General features: G+C 36.2%; 2 protein-coding genes across 3 annotated transcripts in view; one reads left to right on the forward strand and one right to left on the reverse strand.

Moving 5' to 3' along the window:
• Positions 1 to 12607, forward strand: part of relt (RELT TNF receptor) — a 29764-nt gene extending 17157 nt beyond the window's left edge. The window contains exons 5-11 of one of the 2 annotated variants that reach the window (XM_053501109.1): positions 656 to 711; positions 1352 to 1615; positions 6798 to 6878; positions 6975 to 7053; positions 9314 to 9541; positions 10123 to 10294; positions 11627 to 12607. In XM_053501109.1, coding sequence (XP_053357084.1) covers positions 656 to 711; positions 1352 to 1615; positions 6798 to 6878; positions 6975 to 7053; positions 9314 to 9541; positions 10123 to 10294; positions 11627 to 11638 — 892 coding nt within the window. In that variant the 3' untranslated portion in view covers positions 11639 to 12607. The remainder of the gene's footprint in view (positions 1 to 655; positions 712 to 1351; positions 1616 to 6797; positions 6879 to 6974; positions 7054 to 9313; positions 9542 to 10122; positions 10295 to 11626) is intronic. The other variant, XM_053501110.1, reaches the window with a different exon arrangement.
• A 1075-nt stretch (positions 12608 to 13682) lies between these two features.
• LOC128528317 (P2Y purinoceptor 2-like) lies at positions 13683 to 17949 on the reverse strand. Its single transcript, XM_053501113.1, has one exon. It carries the CDS (start codon positions 17933 to 17935, stop codon positions 16949 to 16951), a length of 987 nt encoding a protein of 328 aa, XP_053357088.1. The 5' UTR covers positions 17936 to 17949; the 3' UTR covers positions 13683 to 16948.
• Positions 17950 to 27687: the final 9738 nt, after the last annotated feature.

Genomic DNA, 27687 nt, shown 5'->3' on the forward strand with positions numbered 1-27687 from the left:
ATTATTCTATAATAATTTTAAAATATGATGATAATCATTAGGGATGGGAATCTGAGGGGATTCTCATTCCTAGGGGACCTGATATAATTTTATCATGATATTTAGGTACTGATTCGATTTGTAGTGCAATTCTGTTCAGTATCATGATTTTATAATATGAATGATAAAAAATTAATCTGGATATTATAAAATCATGAAACTGAACAGAATTGCAATGCAAATTAAATCAGCACCTAGGTAATCTAGCACCTAATAATCCGATCTGATCAATTCAGTTCTGCCAATGTGTGAATAGTTTAGAGCACATCACCTGTAGGATTATAGAGGAACGGCAACATGTTACTCCCTAAAATGCAAACACAGATCAAAATGTTTAATTTGAAAATGAATTGAAAAAAAAACAATTTGAGTATCAGTGTGGTAACACATGAACAACTGAATCACAAATAAGTAACTGAATCAACTGTTTCCCCATCTCTAGTAATCACTCTTTTGCTTTTTGGGGGTCAGTGGATACACTGTCGTGGTGGCCTGTTATTATAGATTAAGTTTTGTGAGTGGTTTGTGAGTGGTTTGCGTGTGTGTGTGTGTGTGTGTGTGTGTGGCTGTCTATCTTTTGTGTTTGTATGATAATGAAATGATTGTCGTTATTCAGGTTTCACCCTGTACTGAGTACACAGAGCTCCTCCACCCTGTGTTCCCGCGAGAGGAGTGAGTACTCTTGTAAATATTGTTTTGTTGTAAAATTACATGTTCTATCACGTTAGCACTGTCGCCTAGCACCTCCAGGGTCGAATCTTGCCACCGGTTTGTGTGCATGGTCTAGCTGTGCTTGGTAGGTTTGCTCCAGGTACACTGGTTTCCTCCCACAGTTCAAAGATCTGCAACGTAGTCTAGTTGGTGTTTCCAAATCGTCTTTGCCCGCAACCCTAGACAGGATAGTTGGTATAGACTATAGTTAATAATAATAAGTAATAATGACAATTATTCTAACTATAATTATGATTAAAAATATAACTATAAAAAACAAAAATTATTAATGTTGATTTACATTGACACGAGAAAACATTTGAGTCTCCGTGTAATTATATAGAACATAGAAATAGAAAAAAATAAGCAAATGATAATAATAATAATACAAAATTATACAAGAAACTTGTACAAAAAAAAAACAAATAGGAATTAAAGCTCATTTAATAGTTATAGTGTACTGTATATTAGTATTTTTGTAAATGTTTTTAACTACTTTGAGGAAAAAAAAAATTCTTACTATAACCCTCGATTTTAAAGGGTTAAAAATGATTACTGCTGCTACTACTAATAGTAATATTATTTATTTTATCTGTCACAGCCCCCCTGGTGCGTTTGCGGCGCAATGCAGGAAAGAACGCTCGAGAGGGCGGAGCTGGATCAGGAACGGGCGGGGCGAACAGCACAGCTGTGCACGCAGCAGAGGAGAAGACTACAGAGTATGCCGTGTTTGCTCTCGTCCCTGTGTTCTGCGTGATAGGCCTGCTGGGCATCCTCATCTGCAACCTGCTCAAGAAGAAGGGCTATAAATGCACTACAGAGAAGGAGAATGCAGAGGGGGAGGCAGGTACGCCGCAGAAAGAGGGTAACCACACACACACATGAGACACACATAATGTACTTCTACACATGCACGATAAATACTAGTGTTGCTTAAAAGGCAAAACACAAAGACAGAATGTGGATACACTTGTGCTATGTATGTGTGTATGTGTGCTCCGGTGTTTACATGTGTGAAGTTCCATGCACTTACAAGAAAAACAAATGTTTAAGAGGGAGCTAGAAAAAACCCGCATAGAATCAGAAGTACATTTACCATGAGAGCTAACTCAACAATTTTAGTTATACCCTCACAGTATTCTGCAAACTCTAATGTTGTTGTGGGTCTTTCGGCTGCTCCCGGCAAGGGGTCGCTACAAAGGACCATCCAGCCCGCACATACAACCTTGGCACAATTTTTACACGGATGCCCTTTTTGACCCAACCCTCTCCTTTTAACCGAGCATGGGCCTGGGCACTGGCTGGGAATCGAACCCAAGCCGTTTGCATGGCAGACGGAACACCTACCACTGAGACACCAGTGCCCTCATTTTGAAGAATCAAAGCTTTGGCGGAAATTTGTATTTTCATACACATACATTTACGTATTCTCTAGAGTTGAGTAGTAGAGTAGGTGGCTAAGTGGTAGGTTTCTTCCCTGCCTTGCGGAAATGCCTGGGTTAATTTAATTGGTTGCAGTGCCGATCCCAAGCCATGATAAAATGGGAGAGTTGCGTCAGGAAGGGCATCTGGTGTAAAACCTGTGCCAAGTTGTGTGCAGATCAAATGGTCTGCTGCAGCGACCCCTCGCCTGGAGCATCCTAAAGACTAAAACTCTTTACAACCGTGGTGAGCAGAAATGTTCTGTCCACCAGGAAGGGGTGTAAAGCTACAGCGGGCACAGGCTCACCTAAAGCAGATAGATGAATATTGGAACAATAGGTTCCAAATTCCTTTTTTTTTGTGCTGTGTTTTGCAGTTTCTCTGTAACAAGCTGCATGGGTTATCTTACTAATTAAGAAGACAGTGTGTTTATAGCTGTGATAATGAAAGTGATAACATGAACTAACCTGTTGCAACATTAAATGGAACTAGAATATACACTGAAATAGTAAATTAGTATTGGAATCATTCTTGCTACATTTCACATAAGTAAAAATTACAAAAACTATTTTCTTTCACAATAGAACAAATAGTGGCTCAAGTTTGTACATTGAGTCTGTGTAAAATATCTGCTAGTTGCAAAGCTTAAACATGAAGAGTTTGCATTCTTTCCCAGTAAATTTCATCACAAGCTCCGGTTTGACTTGAACGCCCCTGGTACCCAATACATTTGGGCAGGACAGCATATCTGCATAAAGAAATCCTTGTAGCTAGGTCAGTTGATGAGAGTGAGTGCAGTGGCTTGAGTGTAACATTTACCTCATTTGCTTCACACACAACATGATACTTTATCTTTGTGTATCCGAATCAATAATTTAAGGTTGTCTCCTGGCACGTTGTGTGCTGGAGTGTCTTATTGGTGTCTGTCTTATTGTGTCCGTTGTTCCTTGACTGTAGTTCATGTTATCCTTTGCAATTCCGTTTATGTGCTAACAGAATCTTCCCCATGACGTCTCTGAGTGAGATCATGACTGTAGCTATTATTAATGCAAGATTACCTTGATAATGACTTTAAGGTGAAAGGCTTACTCCTGATTTACTGCATGCTACTATGCAGTGAGTATTTAGAATAGTGCAGTAATAAGCAGTTGACATAATGGAGTCATCGGTATATGGCATACTCGGCACTCCGTAATTCCCCTTGTTGTCAAATATCTCAAACATCTTGCTTGTTGAATTTCTGAAACTGTATGACACACAGCTTTCTATGAAAATAAATACGTTTCCTAGTGAAGAACCATCTGATGGAAGGTATCTATAAATAACAGTCATACTGTGTCAAGTATCATTTGCAACTTATGTTACACAGTAGGATGGAGGTATAAATACCTCCTTCAACACATCATTTGCATTGACAAATGTAATGACTATAAAAAGAAGCCTCTGGTTTATAGCTTTTTGGAAAACACTGAGCTATGGACCCTGGCTATTTAGGAATAAATAACTTGTGGGTTCTCATTTGGCACATTTATTATAGAACCGTACACTAATAGCTACACTCTTGGCATAATTGCCTTCAGTAGTACATAGATGCAAACTTAATGCTACAAATATATATTTTGGCTTTTTTGTTAAATTTGGGTCAAGCGAGTAACTTGTACAGTCTCCTGGCATAACTATTTAAGAGCCAAAGACCAGGGTACTTGATTTCAGTTGTCCAGTTCTATTGTTCCAATAAATGACCCTATAAAGTATAACATATCCCATGTTGCCTTTAAAGGTAAATAAAGATCTGTGATCTGGATGGTTACATTTTATATGTATATATATATATATATGGTTACATATTTTACACATGAGATAGAGGCCTATGGGCACATGTTTGATATTCAGTACAACCTTTTATTCTTTTATAAAACAGTTTCACAAAAGACATGTATTATATGCAGATTATAATTTGTTTATTAACCAGTTATTTTGCTTAGCCAACACGTATACTTCCATGACTAGCGCAACTAACTAACTGAGACTGACGGAGCTTGCGACTGACAGTTAGTAACCAAAAGTTCATTAAGATATGTAAGTGTGAAATCTTACCGGTATTATGTAGCCAAAACATAAGGAGAATAAACTATGGATGTGGTGGACAGTCCTGAGAAGCTCATGAGATTTACTTTATATTTCCACTTAAGAATATTAGATAACTTGCTGGTTTGTAAGGTGTACACACTCTTGTTCCACACACCAAGTAGTGGCATTGATCTGGGGTTAGAGGTGGTTTTGGGATTCAGCCTTGTGGTAGAAGCTAGTTAGCTTTGTAGCTTGTGTTAGCCATGGACAAAACAAAATGAATGGTTCAAAAGCAATTCAGAATGACTTATATGCGTTTCCTAAGTAGACAAATATGTTTAAGATGACATAACATTATCAGATGTGTTTTCTTGCTGAAAGTGCTTTAGTGACTGGTTTTGAATATGGGTTTTGGCAGGCAGCTGTTCTCTCCGCTTTCAGTACCGCAAACGATAACAACCTACTTTCACCCATGCTGGCGACTTGTTAACTCGGGGGGGTTAACTTAGAGGAGAGAAATACTGGAGAACTGTAGAGAGAACGAGTGTTTTGTGATAAAGAAAAGAAAAGGAAAGAAAGAGTGAATGAAAGAAGGGAAAGGTTGAGGATAAAAAGAAACAAAGGGTGTAAAACAGAAAAGGGGGGATGTTATAATATGAGAGAGGAAGTCAGGAATCCCTAGATGATCTAGGTGAAAAGAACTTTTCAGATTCAGTGAGTCGTTAATAGTGTTAATAGTGCATCTTCATGCATCTCATGCATAACACACTAAAAATATGCTGCTTTGAGACAATGACCATTGTTAAAAGCGCTATATAAATAAAATTGAATTAAAAATAAAGCACTATTTGCCTTCTTCTGCATACATGTCCCCACAACTAGCTAGCATTACTGTAATACCATGACTGTGGCCATCCTTAATATATTTACGTTATTAATATCGTATGTGTTATGCCACACAATGAACCTATAGTATGGATCCCACAGGGAGAATAGGAGCTCTCAGTGACATTGTTTAACCAGGATGAATAGACAAGTAGGCTGAGTGGGCTATTCTCAGAAATCACCATGCATACACATAGATCTTTGGAATTCTGGGGGGGAGGGGGAGGTGAGTTACCATAGAGACCACTGGACCATCATGCAGTGTCACGGGTCAGAAGGGACAAAAGAAAATGTGACAACATGTGTATCTGGTATGCATATGTCAGTTTTTATTTTTATTGATTATGGTTTATATTAGTTTGATATTGCGCTTAAAACACTAGCCGTTAATAGGGTATTGTCAAATGTGTTAACAATAACCTTGATCATGGGCACCCAAGGCCCAGCAGGGACCAACGTTTAGCCCGTCTGGTACGATCCCACGGAAAAGCCAATGAAACACAACCAGCAACCACAGCCTGTATGCGGCCAGCCAAGGAGCTCAATTTCTCCCTGCTCCCTACATCCCAATCCAGTCGAGCACCCATGGGACCTGCCAGACAAGTTCAATCCATAGAGGCCCCATCCAGATTCAGAACTGTCCAGGTGGCATAAGGGGAACCTAAAACCTTGGTGGATTTAATGTTATGGCTGATCGATGTATCTTGTTAGACACTTCTAGCCAAAAGTTTGGACACACTTTCTTTCCTGTTTTTTATTTTTTTCTACATTGTACAACAATGCTGAAGGTATTAAATATGAAGGCTCTGTAAAGCCTTCATAACAGCACTAATCTAAATGGCTGTTAGTTAATTGGTGACTTTTGAGGCTGGTAACTGTAAATGAACTTCTCCTCTGCAGCAGAGGTAGGTTTTAGTCTTGCTGACCTGGAATAGTCTTTACGAGAGCCAGTTTTATCATGGTGCTTGATGGGTTTTACAAATGCACTTGAAAATACTGTTCTTGCAAAAACTGTATCAGAACAGCTGACCTGCGCGTCTTAAAATAGCAGCTGACTTGTTTTTAATGACCTAATTATTTAATAGTTTTCCATAATCTCCATTATTGATCTTAAATCACTAAACAAAAGCGTTCAATTAGAAGATACAAATATGTCCAAACCTTTGACTGGTACTGTACATCTGAAACGTTTAGGGCCTTGCTGCAGGGCCCAACAGTGGTTACTTGGTGGTGCTGAGGTTTTGATCCCATGATCTTCTACTCAGTAGTCTGACATCACTGAGTTACTCCTGCTGCTATAATAGTAAAGTGTATTTTTAAAAGATTATATTGATCCTGTTAAAGATATAATGGCCATTTTGTAACGAGGTGTCAGCTGTATGATTCTGGATTCATGTTGATTGTATTTGGGGGTATGTGCGGGGGTATTTGTATGACTTGGCCTATTATGCTGTTGTAATATACATGGACAGGCCAACCAAGTTAAGTCCGCACCTAGGCACTATTTTCACATAAACAAAGATTGTTGTAAAAAAAAAAAAAGAAAAAAAAAAAAGGCATAACTAAGTTTCTTTTGTTAATCAGTCTACTACACTCAGCATTCTGTCATTTGGACGATCCAGTCCTGAAACTAAAGCTCTGAATGCATGTGGGTGTGTTTGTGTTTACAGGTAATCCTTGCCCTTATGTTATAGAAGATCAGAATGAGGACACCATAAGTGCATTGGTACGCCTCATCACAGAAAAAAAAGGTATTTTATTCATCTTTGTCAATCTTATTTATAATAAAGAAGAGTTTGTATATGTGATGCTGGCAAAAACTTTGTGTGTCTTCAATTTGTGTTTAGAAAATGCAGCTGCCCTGGAAGAGTTGTTACTGGAATATGAAAAGAAAGAAACATGTCCTAACAAACGATCATCAGTCAAGTAAGAAATCAAATTTTATATTTGCTACCGCTTACATAATAATAATAATAATAATAATAATAAAGGCCATTTAGTAAAGGGCAAATTATTGGGCTGCATCATGCAAAGAAAACAACTAAGGAGATTTGAAATGACTGTAACTGGGTTAAGAACACTTCAACATTTTATCAGAATCTGAAAGGATTGCTGAACCGTCAAATTTCTAAAAGTCGTGTCCAAAAATCATGAATGGAAATCACTTGGTACATTTGCATGACAAAATCAACAGGATTAGGACTAAACAGCTGTGTTGCCATAAGGAAAGCAAAAAGTGAAAATATCTTAAATCTAGTCGATTTTATCTGAAGTTTCTTACTATACGATTGCAACAATCAAATATAAGATCATTAAGCTTCTAGACAGGATTTTATTTTGTTCTGTTGGCAGATAATTTACCTCCTTCAAGAAGTAAATGCTTAATACTACTAAAAGTAAAGTCAAAGTCGAGTTAATCTTTAAAGCACAATTAATACAACACAGCTGACCCAAGTATTGTACAATTCTAAAGTATGTATACATATACTATATGCATCCATAGGAACAGACTATATGAATATAAATAATAGTATAAAAAAATTATAATAAATAATAAATAAATAATAATAAAAAATAAATAAAAAGAGGGAAAGAGTATGTCCTCACACTGTATTAAATGCCAAAGAGTATAAGAGGTATTGAGGTGAGATTTTAAAATAGAAAGATAGATAAGGGTCCTGTCTGATGTACAGTAGGGGACAGTTCACTCCAGAGTTTAGGGACTGCTGCTGAAAAGGCAAATCACCAGACCTGAGAGACCTTGCTGGACTGTATAGCTTCAAAGGGTCAGCAGTATATGGTGGTGCTAGATTATTCAGCTCTTTGTAGCCCATTAACAAGAACTTAAACTTGACCCTGAACTGCACAGGGAGCCAGTGTAGAGATGCCAGGACCGGAGTTATGTGTTCCCGCTTACATGTTCCTGTTAAAAAACATGCAGCAGCATTTGAACCAACCGCAAGAGGGCCCTGTCCAAAACCAACATAGAGGGCATTACAATAATCAATCTGACTTGAAAGAAAATTGTATATAACTTTTTCAAAATCTTTTTTACAAGATAGAACAAGAACTTTAGACTTAAAATTGGACTAGAAATGACATACTTCAGGAATTTCTGGGAGCATGAGAAATCATGAGCTGGCCACCATATTATGAGCTGTAATCTGAAATCTAATAGTGTGTGACTTTTCTTTTGGCCAGGCAGTGTATTTTGACTGATATACCTGTTCATAAGTTCAGTCTGGTCATGGTAATTAAGGTCATCATCACAGCTGGGAGGACTGATGTGGTTTGGCAGAAGAACACCAAGTCCCAACCTGAGAAATAATAAGATAATATTATTGGAGAGCTTAATAAAAAGATTTTAAGGACAGTTTTCTAAGCAATAAGTTTTATTGTGAAGTGTTATGATGAGTGACCTAGGATCCACAACTAAAATAATTTCTTAGGTTTTGGTAAAGATAAAACAAAAAAAAAGAAAAACTGTATACTTTAAGTTGACAGAAGTGACCTGTTTATTAAAGTTGAGTTACATCTTTTAAACAGGTTTGTAGAAATTGGGGCTTTGTTCTTAGACACACCTGTCAGTGTTCCTGGTGTAATCCTGGTATTCACTGTAAACTAGATACTAAATAGGTCATTGATTATGATAAAAAAAAAAAATGAATGAATCAGTATTGGGCACATTCATTCATTTATCTGCTTTAGTATCCTTGTAAGGGTCAGAGGCGATCTGGAGTCCTTTGGACATCACAGGGCACCACGTGCACACACAGGTCACACATTCGTACAGCGAGATATGTCAATCATACATAAAGGCAATTTAATAAGTGAATATGGAGTATCTAAAATTAAACTGAAATATTACTTTTAAAACTTCAAAGTTCCACCCACGTTTGTGTGCGATGACGGGGGGACTGTATCAATTCTCTTATCATATCGCACTTTTATGAAATATTACATACTGTTATGTATTTGCTCTACAATCTGTTAAATAGCATGACAGGAAAAAGACAAAATTAATAAGCCCTCATTAATAAGTACTTTATGTGTCTGTCATGTTTATTCATTATCTGTCTCTTTCTGTTCTTTCGCTCAGTTCGGTTAAAGAAACCATTATGAATTTAACTTTCACGTACGGGTGGGTTCTGATATCTTTCTCACTGTTTTTCCGTTGATCCATTAGGTTCCCTGGCTTCTTCCAGTTCCGCTCATTGCCCAGGCTCTGTACTCACAATCAACATCTTCATACTATCAGTGGGTTGGCCCCACATTCTAATCTTGGTTGCTCACGCTGCAGTCAGAAGAAATGGCCACACGTGCTGTTTCCGCTCACCATCGACACAAATAAGACATCCTGTGCGACATCTGTCGACTCCTCACCTGGTGAGGGCAGTGTCCTCAATGTAGGAAGGTAGGGGAATTGGTTTTGGAAATTGGTACATCAAATACCAACACATCATCAAATATCAACCTTCACATTAAAATGCTATTATTATTATTAATCAAGACTGCAACTGAGATTAAAATCAATTATCAAATTCTAACAAATATTAATATGCTTCTTTAATTAAAGCAATAAAGTTAATGCTCTGATATTGAAGACTCCTTCCAGAAATGTCAAAAGTATCAACATACAACTGGCTATATGTATGTCTCTGTAAAATAACCTCACATCTTTTGACTCATTTATAGCCATGGGTCCTGGTAGAGCTACTGATATTAAAACTTAATTAACACATTTTGATCAATCAGATTCAAGGATTCAACAGGCTTGTGATTTACAAAAGGCAACATTTACAATCATCCACTATGAAAGGCAAACGTTCTCTATGAAACACCAAAACTCAACATTTCACATACAATATTTACTAAAATACCAGCAGCAAAAGAGCCTGAATCACATAAAGGTGTATCATGCCCATGGAATTGAATACACTTATCAGCTCATCTACCAGATCATGACCTTAGACACCTCTGATGCACATTCGACAGGTTCCAGGTGGCTCATATCCTAGAGGGTGACCCAGTCTCCATGGTGACGACCCCACTGGAGTCCAGTGACACCGATTCAATAGAGTGTACTCACAGAGAGTCTGCTGAAGAATTATCCCTTCTGGGCATGTCCTCTTCTGCAAAATGTCCTTCCTCAAAGAGCAAACAGAATGTAAGTGACTTCCACAATTTCTCACTTTTATATCATACTAGCATCTTTTCTCTATATATCTCTATCTTTTTCTCTTTTCCTTCTTATTTTCTTATATAATAATAATAATAATAATGTGGTGCAATCCATTGCACACCCCCGAGGTCTTGTAGAGTCATGTCCTAAGAGACCAGCGCCTCTTTAGTAGAACCCGAATCCTAGCTGTCTATAATATTAACAGTTTTAATGTAATGGCTGATCTGTGTATGAGATATGGTAAGATTATCTCTCCAGGTATAACTTTCCAACCCAAACGCCACCATTAGTTTTTAGCTTTCTGACTTTCCCTTTGTTTCTGGGAATGACCATATCACTGTCTCCATTTGAGACAACCTTATAAAGCTTTATGTAACATACTTTTACCGTGGTAACATTTTTATAAAAAAAAATTAAAACATAGACAACAAAAATACCATAATTGATTTAGTAACAAGTATATGGATCTATTATCGTGTCCTGGATGAACATTTATTTTGATGAGACAGATGGAAGGATGGTGGATAGATAAATTGGCAGAATGATAGCTAGATATTTATCTTTGTTTCACTTCCAGTCTCTCTCTCTAATGGTTTATGGTCATATCATATGTACACTATGGGGACAAAGGTATTTGGTAACACTCCAACATCTTATGGTCAGCCTTCCAAAAAGAGTGGAAGCTGTTATAGCTGCAAAAGGGGGAACAACTAAATATCAACGTATAAGTATTTGGATTCAATGTCATTGCAGGTTTGGCCAAATACTAACATATACATGTCCCTATATTATATTACTATATAATTTTATTTGTTGTTTATGTCAATCATGAATATTGGCGAATATTGGGTTAATTATTTGAGGGGAAAAATACATTTAAGCTCATGGGCTATGTATAGAGTAAGAGAGGAAAGAATTTATCAGGCTGGCCTGTGTGACTTGCTTCTATTATGTGTATGCCTACTGCTAGTGCTCAGTCAGCAAGTCAGAGCTGACCTCTAGTGTATAAAGGAAATAACTGCACACATTGACTTTTTCTTTACTCCAAATCAACAAGGGGTGATTAAGTCAAATCGGGACTCGTGATATAATGTAGGCATAAAACCGATTTATTTACGGAGGACTTAAAGCACAGTACAGTGATAAGACCCAAAAGAATCATTTTGGTTTGAATCATTTCCGCACATCTTTCCTTTAATTGATAGAATTTTTACTCTTATTCAGTGACGGCTCAAACTCTTGTCATTAAGATGCCCTAGTCCATACTTTTCCTTATTTGTTTTCTTAATGTTGTTTTTTTCTTTTCCCTTTCACTAGAGTGAAAAGTGAAACGAATTTAAAAGAACGAGTGGAAGAAAAAGTGAAACATCCATCATTACTCTTTCATCAACACCACGTCGAGCACAATCTCATCGGTGGGCTCCGAACGAAGGGTAGAGGCTGACGCAGGATGGAAATAAATTTTACCCCTATGGGGAGCAAGTCTTGAATTCTGGAGAAAAAAAAAAACAGCAATTCATCTTACTAAGTGTTTAGGAAATTATTATGTTAAAAAAAAAGAAGAAAGAAAACAACTTCCCTCAGGTCTTGCAAGCTGAGAGTTAAAATTTGTAAATGAGAAAACCTTAAAGAGGAGAGGCGAGACCCGGCATGGTACCCTGAAACAAAATGTGAAATATAACTGAATAGTATGGTAATTGTAGTGTAAAGTTTATAACTTTTAACCTTGATAGATAAAAGAGACATTTTAACATTGATGAACCACAATAGACAGGCACAGATACAGTCATGTGTAAAAGTTAGTGTCCCCTTTTTTCATTTTTTTTTGTACAAAAACACAATAAATCATCTTATCATAGAGGGTCCTATTAGGGCAAATACAACCCCAGACGACCTATAACCTTTTCATGCGGGTAATACTAAGTACCCCCCTACTGTTTCCACAGGATTTAGGAGGATAAGTCGTAGGCAGGTGCTGATAATCATCTTACAGCCCTTGATTAATTGATCATTAGCAGGTATGCAGACCACTACAAAAGCACTTTGCAGGTCTGGAGCATTCAGGTGTATGTTAACACCTAAAAGACATAAGCAATGGTCTTAGACAAGCAATTGTTGATGCGCATTAATCTGGAAATGGTTATAAAACTTGTTTGAAATTCATTCTTGCAACTGGACAAAGATCTACAGCATACCATTTTTTTCAATCAAAAGGGTGAAAAATAAGGTTTTGGTATAGCCTAGTCAATGTCTCACAACAAAGCTGTGCATATGCAAATGTCCAAAAACCTTTAAGCATGGTAAAAAAAAGTAAAATATTATATAAATTGAATTTGCCTAATACTAAGATCTGTTATGATCAGATTATTTGTATTATGATTTTACACAAAAATAACCACATAGAATTGAAAGAGGGAACACTAATTTTACACATGGTTGTATCTCAGACACAGTTCTTTGCATGTCAGGAAACACACGCATTTTTTATCTTCCAGCCTCCAAAGCAGGTAGAGTTACAGGTACCTTTTATACTGTTAAATAACTTATTTGACTGCTGTAAATAACTCTTAATACATATAGTGTAGCGTGCAGGATGGTATTAATGGTTATTTTGTATAAGGACCATATATAGATCCTAATTTTAATGAGTGGCATTAATTTCGTTCTCATGACGAGATTATGCTCACCTTCTTTTATGTCTAAATAATATGGTTTAAAGTTTCTGTGCATTAGGGTCCCCTCCTGCATTTGAGGGTGGAATTGGGTCAAATTTTCATCACATCAAGTATTAACATCAGAAAAGCTATCTGCATTACGCATTTAGCTGCATTTAGCTGTACTGCGGTTGAGAATTTGCTTTTAAAACCTAAACCTTCCACTTATTGGTCAATATTTCATATTATTATATAATATTTCAATATTTCACCATAATGTTTTTTTCAAGAAATTACATTCTAAAAATACCAGTTTTACAGTGTCAAGATATTCATTAACCATTTAAAAATGTATTGCGAAATCTTTGCACAAAAAAATATCTTTTTATAAACTTTTTCAATAAAATCTCTTATCCAGTATTTGTAATGTTGTGAAAAAGCTAAAGGCAAATGATTACTTAAAAACTGTAACATGGAATAGAGGGAAATGTATTTTAGTAGGTATTTTGTAGAAATTATCTATATTAAAACCACAGGATTTTACACTTTGAATAACCAAGAAACCGTGACACAATAACAATGATCAACAATGACCGCAGGAATGCACCTACATCTTGATGTGGTGTTTAGGGCACACACTGCAGTAGAGAGTTTACAGCTGTTCAGGTACCTAAATCAGTTCATAAAGTGCATCATTAGCTGCGTAAGGTGTAAAGGATCTGGGAAGAAGCTAATGCTTTAAGAAAACTGTATTCTGTTTCTTCCTTCAGTTGTAGCAACCTAGTCAGGTTTTAGCTTTTATTATATTTCATCTCCACTAGGTGGGCATGGGAAAAAATACTTTAAATGATTTGTTCTTTAAAGAAAGACTTAGCTTCTTTACACATCTAGCTTTGAAAGCTTCCTGTAGGAAAAATATTACAGTTTACCACTGTAGTTTGCTATACAATAGGGTAGTAACTATAGTAATTTTTTACTACTTTACTATAGTAATTAATTGCATGATTTAGTAAACTGTAGTATTTACTATAGTATTTGACTACATGCTGTAGTAAATTTTAATATTTACTATAGTATTAACTGCATCTTGTAGTAAACTTTAGTATTTACCATAGTGTAGTTATTACATGCCGTAACTACTATAGTGATTTACAGAATGCCTTATTAAACTGTAATAAATGGTTATAGTAATTTTCTACACTACATTGCAAACTGTAGTACTTACTATAGTCATTTCTATACGCTTCACTAAACTGTAATATTGACAATAGTAGTTAGCATGTTTTAGTAACTACACACACAGTGGCAAATGTTAGTATTACTTTAGTAAACTGTAGTATTTACTATAGTAGTTCCTAAATGCCATAGTAAAATTTAGGATTTACTCTAGTTATTAGTAAGTGCTGAAGTAAACTATATTATTTACTATTTTAATTGTCATAAACTATAGCATTTACTATAGTACAAATTTACTGCAGTAAACTTTAGTATTTACTATGGTAATTCCTACATGCTGTAGGAAGCTGCAATATTTATTATAGCATGCCATTGTAATTTACTATAGTTTTCTATAGGAATTTTACTAGATTAAGGTTCAAAAACTATAATATTTACTATCATATTTTTTCTTATGGGTTGCCAGTGCTAGGTACAGTATCTACTTTCATACTAGTTGCAGATATCTTAATTTAATTCTAAAAAATGACTTTTTGTAATATTTTTCTTGAAAACACACAACTATAAATCCAAACAGTAAAGAAAGTTTTATGTCTGTGGCACAGTTAGGGTACACTGTAAACATATTAAACACTATGCCGAAATAACGCTGGTGTAGCAAATACTTTACAATAACAAAACAAACTATAATGTAACTGTACGTGTTAAGAGCCTGGAGTTTAGCTTTTGTTTTAAACTAAAGAGCAATACAAGGGGGAATTAATGACCCATCAAACCACTGTAATATCTCATGGTGCATCATCAAAGCTACCTCCCTGTGTCACTTTTTATTTTTTTATTTTCTTTGTAAAATTTAGCAAGAGGTCTCTGCATGTGTGAGAGTTTACACTGAAACAATGCCTGCTCGTGGTGAAATAATCTCGCTTTAAATGAAAGAAACTGGTGGTACGCACAAGCATACTCATGCACACACATCTGCGTAGACAAAGCCATAAAACAGATGATAAATATAATTGTTCTTAAAACTTTTTTTCCTGTTGTACAGCGGATATCCTTATTCCTCTTAGTTTTAACTTTTGCTGGAAATTACAATGTGAAAATGCTTAAGTAAAAAAAAGTTAGTATATGAAATAGTGGTATTCAAACAATGAACAAATTTCACATATTCATGTTAATGATTTCCTTGTTTGTTGTTGTTTTAACTCATGATGGCAGAAAAGGCACAAGCAACACTGTCACTGCTGTCTATAACCCTGAGAAATAGCAGTATTTTATGATATTTTAGGATGCAATATCTGTTGGTTCTACCTTACTTGTAAGGGTATTAATAATTATGGACATGTAATGAGAATGGAAAGAAAAGATTCTCAGCATCATTCTTACTTTTTTCATTTTATTTTATTATTATTTTTTCATTATAAAATTATATGCTTTTTCTTGATATTTGTAATCTTTAAATAAAGAATAAGAACTAAAGTAACTGACTGCTTTTTATATGAATTTCTAAAGTTTAGTTTAACATTTTTCCTTACTGATATATGAGTATACAGATTAAGATTTTGAAATGTAATATTTTGACAATAAATAAAAAGTATGACAAATAAAAATGAATAATCTGCTTTAATTAAGCAGAAGCTTGCTGACATATGCAAATATATATTTATATTTTATACAATATACAATAATTCAATAAAGAATATTATATATATACACACACACACTACCGTTCAAACGTTTTAGAACACTTGCAAATTTCTTTTTTTTAGTGCTTTATTTTCTATATTCTACAACAATTATGGGGATTTCAAAACTATAAAATAACACATATGGAATTAGTTAATTACGTAACAACAAGAAAAACAACAGTTAGTTGTTATTTTAAGACACAGAGGTCAGCCATTCTGTAATAGTTCTTGCAAAAACAGTATTGTCAAGTGCATTTGCAAAATTCGTCATGTACCATAATGAAACTGGCTCTCAGCCTTTAGCATTCCTTTACAATGTAGAAAGAATTAAATCAGGAACCATCATGTAGTTAAAAAGTGTTCTAAAACTTTTGAACGGTTGTGTGTGTGTATATATATATATATATATATATATATCCACATTCATTAACTCAAAAGACATTGCTGAAAGCTGCATATCATTTGTTTAAAAAAAAACCTTGTTACAAATAGAATACTGTACATAATCTGTTATAACATAAAAGCTATTAAGTTCAGGGACTCATTTTTTTCTTTGTCGGTCGATTTGTATATAACATTTATCTGCACATAACTTATCATACTATGTTTCGTAGTGTTTAATTTGCCAAATACCAAAGCTGTGAAACATGTACGAAGCAAGTTAGGTCATGTTATTTCTAACATTAACAACTATAAACAATCGTTTCCTCACCAGCATTTTTTTTTTTTTGTATTAGTCTTTTTCTCTCTTTGCGTCCTGAAAGATTTCTTATGTTTATTAAAGTTAAAAGAACAGTTTTATCTACAAAGTATTACAAAGTTCTCAACCCTGCAAAAGCTGTTGAAAGGTAATAATGGCCAAAACTGTACAGGAGACTTTACAAAGGTATACCATGTAATTCCTAAGCACCAAATGTAGGGGGGAAAAAATGGGTGTGGCTGTTTGCGGTTATTTTGGAAACACATTTAAAAGTAAAGCAGAATTCGCTCCCTGGCAGTTTTGGCCTGTCTTTTAAAGTTACAATTCCAACACAGCTCCACCATTACGTTCTATTTTCCAGTATTCCACTTTATTCCTTGGTCTTGCAAACCTCTCTGTCCTTCACGTTCATGTTTTTTTTTGTTTAATCTGATTGAGAGGTTGAACCTTTATCCTCCTCAGCTCTTTGGCCTTGCTTCCACTTAGGTAGACTTTGCCGAAAACCCTGGCCAGCCATGAAGTAAAGGATAGGGTCAATGCAGCTGTTAATGCTTGCTATGGGCCTTGAGACCTTGTATGCTATTCTAGAGCCTTCCCGGAGGTTGCAGTTTACATTCGGAAAGTGGCGGAAGAAGTAGTTGACACTCCGTGTGAAGTGGAAGGGCACAAAGCAGACTATGAAGGCCAGCAGTACGATGACGATCATCTTTACAGACTTCTTCTTGGAGTGCCGAGACACTGTACCTCCTACTGTGCCTGGTTGTATGAGTTGATGCACCATAAGGCTGTTGCAAACTATCACTATAATAAATGGTATTAGAAAGAAAAGAACCGAAATGGCAGAGCTGTAGGGCAGGAAGTATTTAAAGAGGTCTCCCGATGTGGTGTCTGTGCAGATAGTGTTATTCTTGGTTCGGGAAAAGTAAAGCACTGGCGCTTGGAAAATGAGGACAACTACCCAGATCACGAACGAGGTGTAACGGGCACGGCGGGCATTAACCCACCTCATTGATCGCACTGGGTGGCAAACAACTATGTAGCGATGGACGTTGATGCAACTGAGGAAGAGGATGCTACCATAGAGATTGGTGTGGAAGAGAAAGCGGATAACTTTGCAGAAAACTTCAGTAAATGGCCAGTTTTTCTTGGACGCGTGATAATAGATCAGAAAGGGTAGTGTAAGGATATAGAGTGTGTCACACACACACAGATTGATCATGTAGATAGTGTTGGGGCTCCAGCGTTTGAGCCGGCAACAGATGGAATACATGGCGGTGAGGTTGAGTAGGAGGCCAAACACCAGCACAATGCTGTAGACAACTGGTAGCAGGATGTTATTAAAATCCTCACTTAAATTACATCTGTTAGAAGCACTGCTGTTGATGAAACTGGATGCATTTTGGGCAGCCATCTTGCTTCATGGAAGTCTGATAAAAGTAGAAAAAAATAGGCACATTATACACTGTGTACATGAATCTGATTGTGATAGCAAAGGGAAATCTACAAAACAAGAACATTTGCACAATTTTCCTTTTGTATTTAGTAGCAGCGTCTGAGACATATCTGCATCCCCTGTCTAATTTATAAAGGCCAACGACGAATTTTAAATACACTAAAATAATTATGTAAATGTGTCAACATCCACCATTTTACTAGCTGATTGCACGAGACTGACTAGCCTGATCTTTGTTTGTTTTACATTATGAATGCTATGTATTACGAGATCTGATATAAAAAAAAAGCTATTGAAGCATTTTGCTAAGTCAGCTGTTAAGCTAAAGTTACTTTTCTTTGTGTTTTTGCTAATCAAAGCAGTGTTTACTTTCCCACATTTAGCTCATTTTGTTAGTTAAGATAATTTTTAATGGTGGTATAAATTTTAGAATTTGTAAAGTAACTTAAGAAATTTGAGTAACTACTTTTAATCAAGTGAATTACAAGTTACTACAAAAAGCGTTAATATTTGTTAGGTCATTGTGTTCTGTACTCATTCCCCCAATGGAAACTATAAAATTAAAACTAATTCAGCCATGCAATTTAAAGACATTTACCTTAGTTGTGATTTTTACTACAGTTTCAGTTTCCTATCTGAACTTGTTTATGTTGATTTATCGTGGAATCTATGACTACCCAGCTACATGTTTCACCTTGTCCTACATCAGATATATAATCGGCTTTGTGTCTCTGTTCAAAATGAGGCAGTGGTCCCTGGTTTACATTTACTGTAACCCACAACTTTTTTTGTAAACTTAACTAGACACAGAAAATCGCTTTGTAATTCCAGGAATTATGGTTTTTTTTTTTTTTAAACATAGTTTAGAAAATGATGCTTGTTTTTCTTTAAGTAAATCAATGTTCCACAGGGTTTTTTGGCAACTGATCACAGTGTGTGTTCACGCTAGGCCACTGAGTTGCTTCTGTATTGCATGTAGTAAATAATGAGCTAAATTAAACTCCAAAGCAATGACATCAGCAATATGTCAATAAACACTAAGCAATATTTGTCTCATGTTGACAAAAATATATCTCATATACGCATAGTATAGATAGATACTCATATTTATGCACACACAAAAGCTTTTCTTTATCTAGATCTACACCAGGAATTCAGGTGTCTCCCACAAAGGTCAAAGAAAGTGAAAAGTGGTTTGTTTTCAAGTTTATTAGATTCTGCACTCTACTTTATGACTAGTCCAATGCATACTACATACTCTATATCATACCTTACAGACATAAAGTACAAATATCAGACATGAAGGGTACTTACATGAATGAATCCACAAGTCAAAATCTCTATATTTCACTTTGCCTGTCTGTCCTTCCTTCTCTGTCTACTCACTCAATCTCTCTCTCTCGCTCTCTGTGCTGCATACTTTTATCACTCGGCGATGCCTCAGACTGTCCTTTTTTTCACCAGTGTAGGCGTTACTTCTCAATGGGCAAGTTGCCTCTTGTTCTTGGCTAACACAAACGCACAGTTTTGTTTTACATTGCCTTCAGAAATGTTACCCAGGGTAAAAGCATGTAATCTAGTTTTACCATCTTGATTAGGTTTCTTGATACAGACAAGCACTTAAAAGTAACAGGACTGTCTAGCATACTGTCTTTTTCTAGGATGTTTTTAATTGTTCAGCATTGGGCATTTATGGCAACTCCATTTTTTCCTATGAAGTCAAAATAGAGTATGTTTATGACCCTATAATTTAATTTATTTTCTGGTCTTGTTCTTCAAAACTAATATTTAGTTAGCCTATTAGGTAGATACTTCACTATTGAGCTACAAAACCCTAACACTTTACATGACAGGGGTAAAGAATAAACCTTTTGCCAGGTATTTAGTACTTAAAATTTAAGTAACCCTCTACATTAAGATTTATAATGCTTTTAATCCCGAAAGCATGTCGGCCAATTAAAAGACAGTAGGTGCGAACTGGAACCAAGTCAACTTCAAGACTCAATCAAAATAGAGAAAATGCCCATCAGCAGCAATGCCTAATTTATTATGGAAGCTTTCTTAAATGCTTAAATGCGTCATTTACATAACAATAATATGTAAATTGCATGAAGCAAACCCAGTAGAGACAACAGCATTTCACAGCTTACCATCCACCATTTTAAAAAGCATTTTGCTCTAGTAGCCAGCTTAAGTTACATTTCTTTATACAACTTTGATAAACAAAGTCCACATTGCTTATTCACTTAGAGAGGATAATTGTCCAAAAATGCATTCCTCAGATATTATTACAGAAGCTCAAGTGTGTTCTGTCCTCCACCCACCACAGAAAATGCAGCATTAAAGAGGTAGGATCCCATTTTGCAACAAGTTCTGTATTTAAAACGAACACCTTAATTGCATTTGTATTTTTTTTTACCTACAACAGTAAAAACAAGATTTTACTATCTGTACCGGTTTGTTTTACACCCTTGTGTAAACCAGTAAACTATGCATTACTACCTGGCTACATGGTTATTCCTGGACTCACAGTTGAGTCAGATAGATGAGTATCGTATCATCATGTCTCAGTCCAAGATGACGTAATGGTTCCTGGTACACATTTACTGTAAGGCCAACTCACAACCAAACAACTAAATTTTTTCCATTCCATGTTTTTTTTTTCTTACATATTTCTTAAAGGCTTTGCTTGTTGTCCTTCAAATATCTTGTAGAACTTTGTTGACTACCAATGGGAGAGTGTGTGTTCACACAAGGCTGCTGGATTGACACTGTATCACAAGTGGTATACAGTGGTCAATACTGAGCTACAAAGCACTGAAACCTTGTACTAGATCAATAAAAACTAAGTCATCTTTTGCCAGGTATTTAGGATCCAGAATATTTTAGTAACACTGTCTAACATTACTTACTAACATAATTACTTAGTTTATTTACTACAATAATTAATGTGAATTATCTTTTCAGTTTTTTTTTTTTTTTTTTTTTTTTTTTTTTTTTTTTTGAGAATACGGGTATACCTACCAAGACCTGCTTAACAGGTAATAATGACTTTAATCACATTTCCAAAAAAAAAAGCCCATAAAACATAACAATTAGAACATGGAAAGAACAGCAGGACAAGAACAAAAAACAACAACATATGCGTTAGACTGTAAGAAGGAACATGGCATTTTCTGTAAAATTCAGGCATATTTTGGACAATCAAGCTTTGTAGCAATGAATCCTTTATAACACCGTAAACTGTATAAGAGTGAGACAAGGACATGAATTTTATTAAGTGCGGCATCCCACCAGTGACCCACTAAATTCAATCACAATTTACACTCCCAGTCTGCTTTAGGTCTGATCGGTGGTAAGATGTCAGAAGAAAGAAATTTAGGATATTTATGGACTGTGGGAGGAAACCCACCAAGAATGGGGAGAACATGCAAACTTCATGCACACAGACCCGAGGCAGGTATCGACCCTGCACCCTGGAGGTGCAAGGCGACAGTGCTAACCACTAAGCCACGTGCTACCAAAAGTGGTCAATAGAGTAATTTAACAAGAATACTAAAGTAAACAAAAAGCGCTCCCTGACGATGACATGAACAACTGTATCTTTGACTTACATTAATATTCTGTAGGTCTATCAAGTTTTTTGAATATGTGGAGCCCAGTATCACAGTTGCATTTTTAACAAAGTCAGTGACCTGAATTATATTTTTAAAGTATGATTTTCTTTGTTCCTGGATATCGTTCTACGCCATAGAAAACATAGGATTTCTTGATCAATGTCCTGTAAAAAAAAACAAAAAAAAAACTTTCTGTTAACAAAATATGAAATATATATATATCAATGAACTATATAGAAACCTGTCCAAATCATTCATTTTAATGACAATATTCTTTTCAGTCTATGACAGTGGTAAACTTCTCCTTTGTCCAAGATCTTATTTAACTTAGGACAAAAAAAAAAGTCATAAACAAGTATTATTTTGTGATAAACATACAAAAATAAGATCTCAAGTAAACTGAAAGACTCCATTGCCAATGAAAAAAATAGTGGGGATAGGAATGCAGTGTGGATACCATTGTTAGAAATACTAGTCTGCATGTGTCCAAACAAATGAATAAGCATCTCAAATTTCATAAAGAGTGTAAACAGGTACTAGTTCGACTCAGCTAAATGCATTTTTGGGATCAACCAAGATCACTACTTCAGGGGTAGATGTATAAGTTGTGGAGTAAATAATATTTAAGATTGTATGTGCAATAAACAGCTGGGATCACATAATTAAAACAAGTTTGTTTGGATGAGTCAATAGTTGTAAGAATACTTTCCAAACAGAGAGCTAAGGCTTTGGAAAGAACCTTAGAATCTGTATTTATTAGATAAAGAGGTCTGTAAGAGCTATGGAGATTTGGATTCTTGTCTTTTTGGAAGGAGACAAGAGGCTTGTCTTAAGGAAGGCTGGAAAATCCCATGTTGCAAGGATCCCGGATATAAGGAAAGCATTAGTGGGGCCAACTTATACTGAAACTTTTTGTTCTTTGAAATCAAGTTCTTTGGTTCTAAGAGCTTTTCTATTCTAGATTTTTATTTATGGAAAGGTTAATTTCCTCTATAGTTAGTGGGGTGTCATGTTCTTCTGCAACATCACGGTTTATCTCAAGAGGTTATCTTTGAAAGCACCCATTTTAGTTCTACCAGGAACTGAAAGGTAGGGGTTCTCATTTATATAAAGTTGAATAAAAGAAATTTAAAAACAGCAACAGAAGGCCCCCAAGTGGCGCAGTGGTAAAGTGCTCGCCCTATCATCCGGAGATCGCTGGTTCGGTTCCTGGGTGATGCTGTAACCCCTCGCAGCCGGAGGTCTAGAGAGAGCTGATTGGCCGAGCTCTCTTAGCGGGGAGGGATGAGAGGTACTTAATGCTCCCACATTAATAACACGGCTCTATGCCATTCGGGGCATCTGTGAGCTCGTGCATGCAGAGGGAGCAGATAGCACTGTCCTTCAAGTGTGTTACGCTGCCCCCAACGATGTTTGAAAAAAAAGAGGTCAGCTGGTGTCACGTGGTTCGGAGGAAACACGTGCCAGCCCTCGGCCCTCCTGGCTGAATGGTAGTAAGTAGCCTTAATGTGGGAGCCCCCCAACTCCCCCATAGTGACGGGAGGGAATTGCACACGACTAAATTAGGGAGAAAATCGGGAAACAAAAAACAAAACAGCAACTTTCTATCATGGATAATATGCAAACCTACCTGCTGATGTAATTATTTAGCCTGAAGCTGCCTTATCTCAATGATCATGATATATGGTTTGTAATTGGAGGAGAAGGCGTTCTGTGTTTATAATAAGGTCAAATTCAGTCTGCAGTTCAACTCAGCAAGGAAAATCGATTATGAGAGGAACACATTTCTAATAGTTGGTCCACTATACTAGAGAGCTTGTTCAGTTTGACTTTATGGATTTTATTCATGTTTGCAGAGTACAAGATAAACCCCCCAATTGTTTTTAACTCAGAGATTCACACCGCTTAATTATTTATAGCTTTCTAACCTGCCAACTTCTTTAGCTTGGTGACTGAGAAATACAATATTCAGACGTGGAGGAAATCGATGAAACTGACTATCAGTAATTTGAACTCAACACCTCGACACACCCGTGGGTGAGTCAGATTCGTGTCAGTCCAAATCATATCTCTGATATATCCTCATATCTCCCGGAGCTAGCGCTGGATGTCACAGAACAGACCATCTTCGCTGTGTGGGTGAGGAAAACAGAAACGTACATATCTTGACCTCTGAGCCCTGGCCCATCTTAAAATATCAACACAGTCCACATGGTAGTGTAAATGAGCAATTACAGCTGGCACTCACTTGATTTTATTTTTGGCTAAAGAGTGCAGTGAGCATGGTCAAATGGAGTTATTTTTCAGACAGTTATTTTTCATGTCTAAAAGCTTCCTGGAGTAGAGAAAAGATGGCTGCTATAGTGTAAGGATCTCAGGTAAGGATCTCAGATAAGTGTTTCCATTTGTGCACGCAGGCGCTGTGTGTGTGTCACACACACACACACACATTAACGGAGAGACGTTTTTAAAACCATTTAAAAATTACCAAGGAACATCGCTAGTCACACTCGCGTAAGCGCATACTAACGGAATCACTTCTGTAAAGTAAAACAAAAAAAAATTAAATAAGAGAAAAGTGGGGGCTGTAAAGCCGAGAGAGAGTGTGTGTGTGTGTTGGTGTTGGTGTAAGTCAGTGGTTCTCAACAGGGGCGCAAATTGTTTTCAAGAAAAAACAGAGAAAATACATTATTTGTGCACTGGGTGTATTTTATTGCATTTCACCTTTCAGGTGACCATCTGATTTATAAAAATGTTGACATGTTTTCCAACTTCGCTGACTGTGTGCAAGAGACAGGGATAAATATCTCTCCTTTGATTGATACAGTCACTCAGCATGTAGAGGGTCTAAAACAACAATCTGGCCATTATTTCGCTGAGGATTTCAGTTCATTAGCTTGGGTCAGAGATCCCTTTATCTGCCCAGGAAAAGACCTTCCAGTTGACATGGCGGAGCAGTTAGTCGAATTAAAGTGCGACAAGAGACTGCGAGACTTATACAGCTCTTCCTCTCTGCCGTCATTTTGGTTGAGCGTGATGCCTGAATATCCTCAGTTATCTGACGCTGCCGTAAAATTACTTCTTCCATTCGCCAACTTATCTGTGCAAGGCCGGGTTTTCAAAATTGACGGCTTTGAAAACAAAGTACCGAAATCGGCTCCAGGTGGAAGATGACCTGAGGCTTGCGCTGTCCACCACTGAACCGCGAATTGCGCTTTTTTGTAAAAATAAGCAAGGGCAGGTGTCCCACTGATTTCTTTAACGGTGTCATGACTGTGTCGCAGACACACCAACGCACCCTGCATCCCAATTCGTATAATATCTGCCTACTGAATATTATTTAGAGCGCATAGTATGCAAATGCTTGTAGAATGCAACAAACGAATTAAATGCAGCATGCTTCACACTTAAAATAATACTTACACGTTATTTTACAACTGATGCTACTTTAAGTTCTCTTGTTCAAAATAGTTACAATTTTGATAACATAACTGTCTAGCCATCTGTCATTGTATATAGTTGTATAAAACTCATAAAAGTTATTTTAAAAATCATAAAAGTTAAGTATAAAAAACAAAATACAAAAAGTAATAAACTATCTATTTGTCTGTCTGTCTATTTATATAGTTTTCTAAAACTCGTAATAGTTATTTTGAAAATTATAAAAGCTAAGAATAGTATACAATAGAAAAAAAATACAAAAAAGTAAAAAAGAAATTATCTATCTATCTATCTATCTATCTATCTATCTATCTATCTATCTATCTATCTATCTATCTATCAAAGGATTTATAAGGTGTGTGTATGAGGGGGGGCACATGATAGGGGAGGTTTGGGGGGGCTTTGGTTCTAAAAGGTTCAGAACCTCTGGTGTAAGTGAATGAGCGCGCACACACGCACACACACACTCACCTTTACAGCCCCCTCCTCTCAGGTTCCCAAACAAACACACACACTCTCTGCCTTACACAGACATACACACACACACACACACACACACTCAAAAACTCTGCAGGCACTAAGACCCAGCAGGGAAGACGATAGGTCTCGGCTTTACAGCCCCCCTCCTCTCAGGTTACCAAACAAACACACAGAACGCAGGTTATGTGACATACCCGGGTAAGTTTAAGACTGAATTAGTGGATAACCTCAACTTTCGGTTCCAAAATCAGAGGTAACTTTCTGGGTATGTATGTAACCATAGAAACTTACTCTCTGAAGATAACCTGCTCGGTAGCAGGTTATGTTCCAGGGTAAGTTTGTTTCAGAAGGTTATTGAGCATAGCGCACCCTTTTGATGAGGAGGACGTGGAGGCACAAATTATACAAGGTTTTTTTCGCCAGGAGAGAGTTATAAGACCGCGTATTGATGTCTTTTAATTTCCTAATGAATATTTAAAAGAGCGCTATCGGTTTTCAAGGGAATCGTTAATTTACTTAACACATCTCTTGAAACCGCATATTGCAAATGTCACAAACCGCGGTTCTGCGCTTAGAACAGAAAACATTTTGTGCATAGCACTTCCTTTTTTTCCGTCAGGGCATTTTTTGTACAATGTAGGGCGATGCACAGCATGTGGGAAAGGCAACTGTATATTTGGCACTTAAACGCTTCTTACACACGTGTGTACAGTTCCCTGGCCATAAACCTCTCCATGTTATTAAAGAGGAATTCCACGGAGTGGCAGGTTTGTCCTTTCTAGTAAAATCTATGATGCATATTTAATATGTAGTCATACTATTTATATCTATACATGTATTCATTCTGCACACACATACACTTGATACTTTCATATATGACTTGATATTAAGTATCACTTGACACTTTTATATATTTATATTTTAAGGTTTCCAAATGTAATTGGGTGCATTGATGGCACCTACATTCCTATTAAAGCTCCTTCAATAAATGAGGAAGACGATGTTAATAGGAAATCTATTCATAGTATCAATGTACAGGTAAAAACTTGATTTTGTGTCCTTAATTTTTTGCCTCGTTAAAATCATTAAACTCATTACTTTTTTCCACTAACTATAGGTAATATGTGAGGCAACTCGCATCATTACTAATGTTGAGGCAAAATGGCCAGGATCTGTGCATGATGCCAGAATTTTCTGTGAGTCATCATTATGCCAGACATTTCAGGGTATGTTTTTTTTTTTTCTTTTTACTATATTTGTATTGTACACTTGAATCATTACAAGACAGTACAATGGTTACTTGCTGGGGACAGAGGATACCCTTGTCTGCCCCTTTTTAATGACACCATACCCTGAACCTGATCCTGGACCACAGACACGCTTTAACCTGGCTCACAGCCGAACACGGGCCAAGGTGGAGATGTATGTACGTAAAGTGTCCTCTTCTGTAATATCACTTTTAGCTAGTAAAGCATTAAGTTTATTAACCAACTCCAAATCAGTTTGATGTTTACTCTTTTTAATTTCTTTACTTCTTTTAATTGCTATATGTCTAGCTTTATATTTAAAGAACTCCCATGCTTTTTTATAATCTTCAATTGAGTCAGTGAATAATTTTTTAATAAGATTGATAATACTATCATTGAATTTTTTATCTTTTAACAAACTTCCAATAGCCCCTAAGTCTTGGGTATCATGGTTGTCACTCAGCTTTAAACAGACTAATTTATGATCTGATAAAGGGGCAATAGCATGAGAAATATCTTTTACATAACCTACGATGGAAGAAGAAATTAAAAATAAATAAATTCAAGATCTAAGAGAACAAGTATTATTTGACCAAGTAAAATCTTTAGTATAAGGATTATAGAATCGCCATGTATCAGTCAGAGAGAGAACCGGCCAAATCGAAAAAATTAAGTCATTACTCATCCCACCGTGGTGTCTAGGGGGGTGTCTATCCAAATAATTATCTGTACATTCATTGAAGTCCCCTCCTAAAATAAAATAAGCATCAATATATTTTTTATTTAAATTCTGAAGTTTATCAGCTAGGTGAGAAAACATTGCTCTATTGGATGTATTAGAATTATAACCATATAACCAAGTTATGAAAGTGGTATTATCTTGTATAGCTTCAGAACTTGTTTGATTATAGCTATAACCCATCTG

This window comes from Clarias gariepinus, chromosome 7 (genome assembly GCF_024256425.1).
Source record: "Clarias gariepinus isolate MV-2021 ecotype Netherlands chromosome 7, CGAR_prim_01v2, whole genome shotgun sequence".
Taxonomy (NCBI): Eukaryota; Metazoa; Chordata; class Actinopteri; order Siluriformes; family Clariidae; genus Clarias; species Clarias gariepinus.

Excerpts from the sequence above, each read along its gene's own strand:
- LOC128528317 (XM_053501113.1), bottom strand. The coding sequence starts at position 17,935 with ATGGCTGCCCAAAATGCATCCAGTTTCATCAACAGCAGTGCTTCTAAC.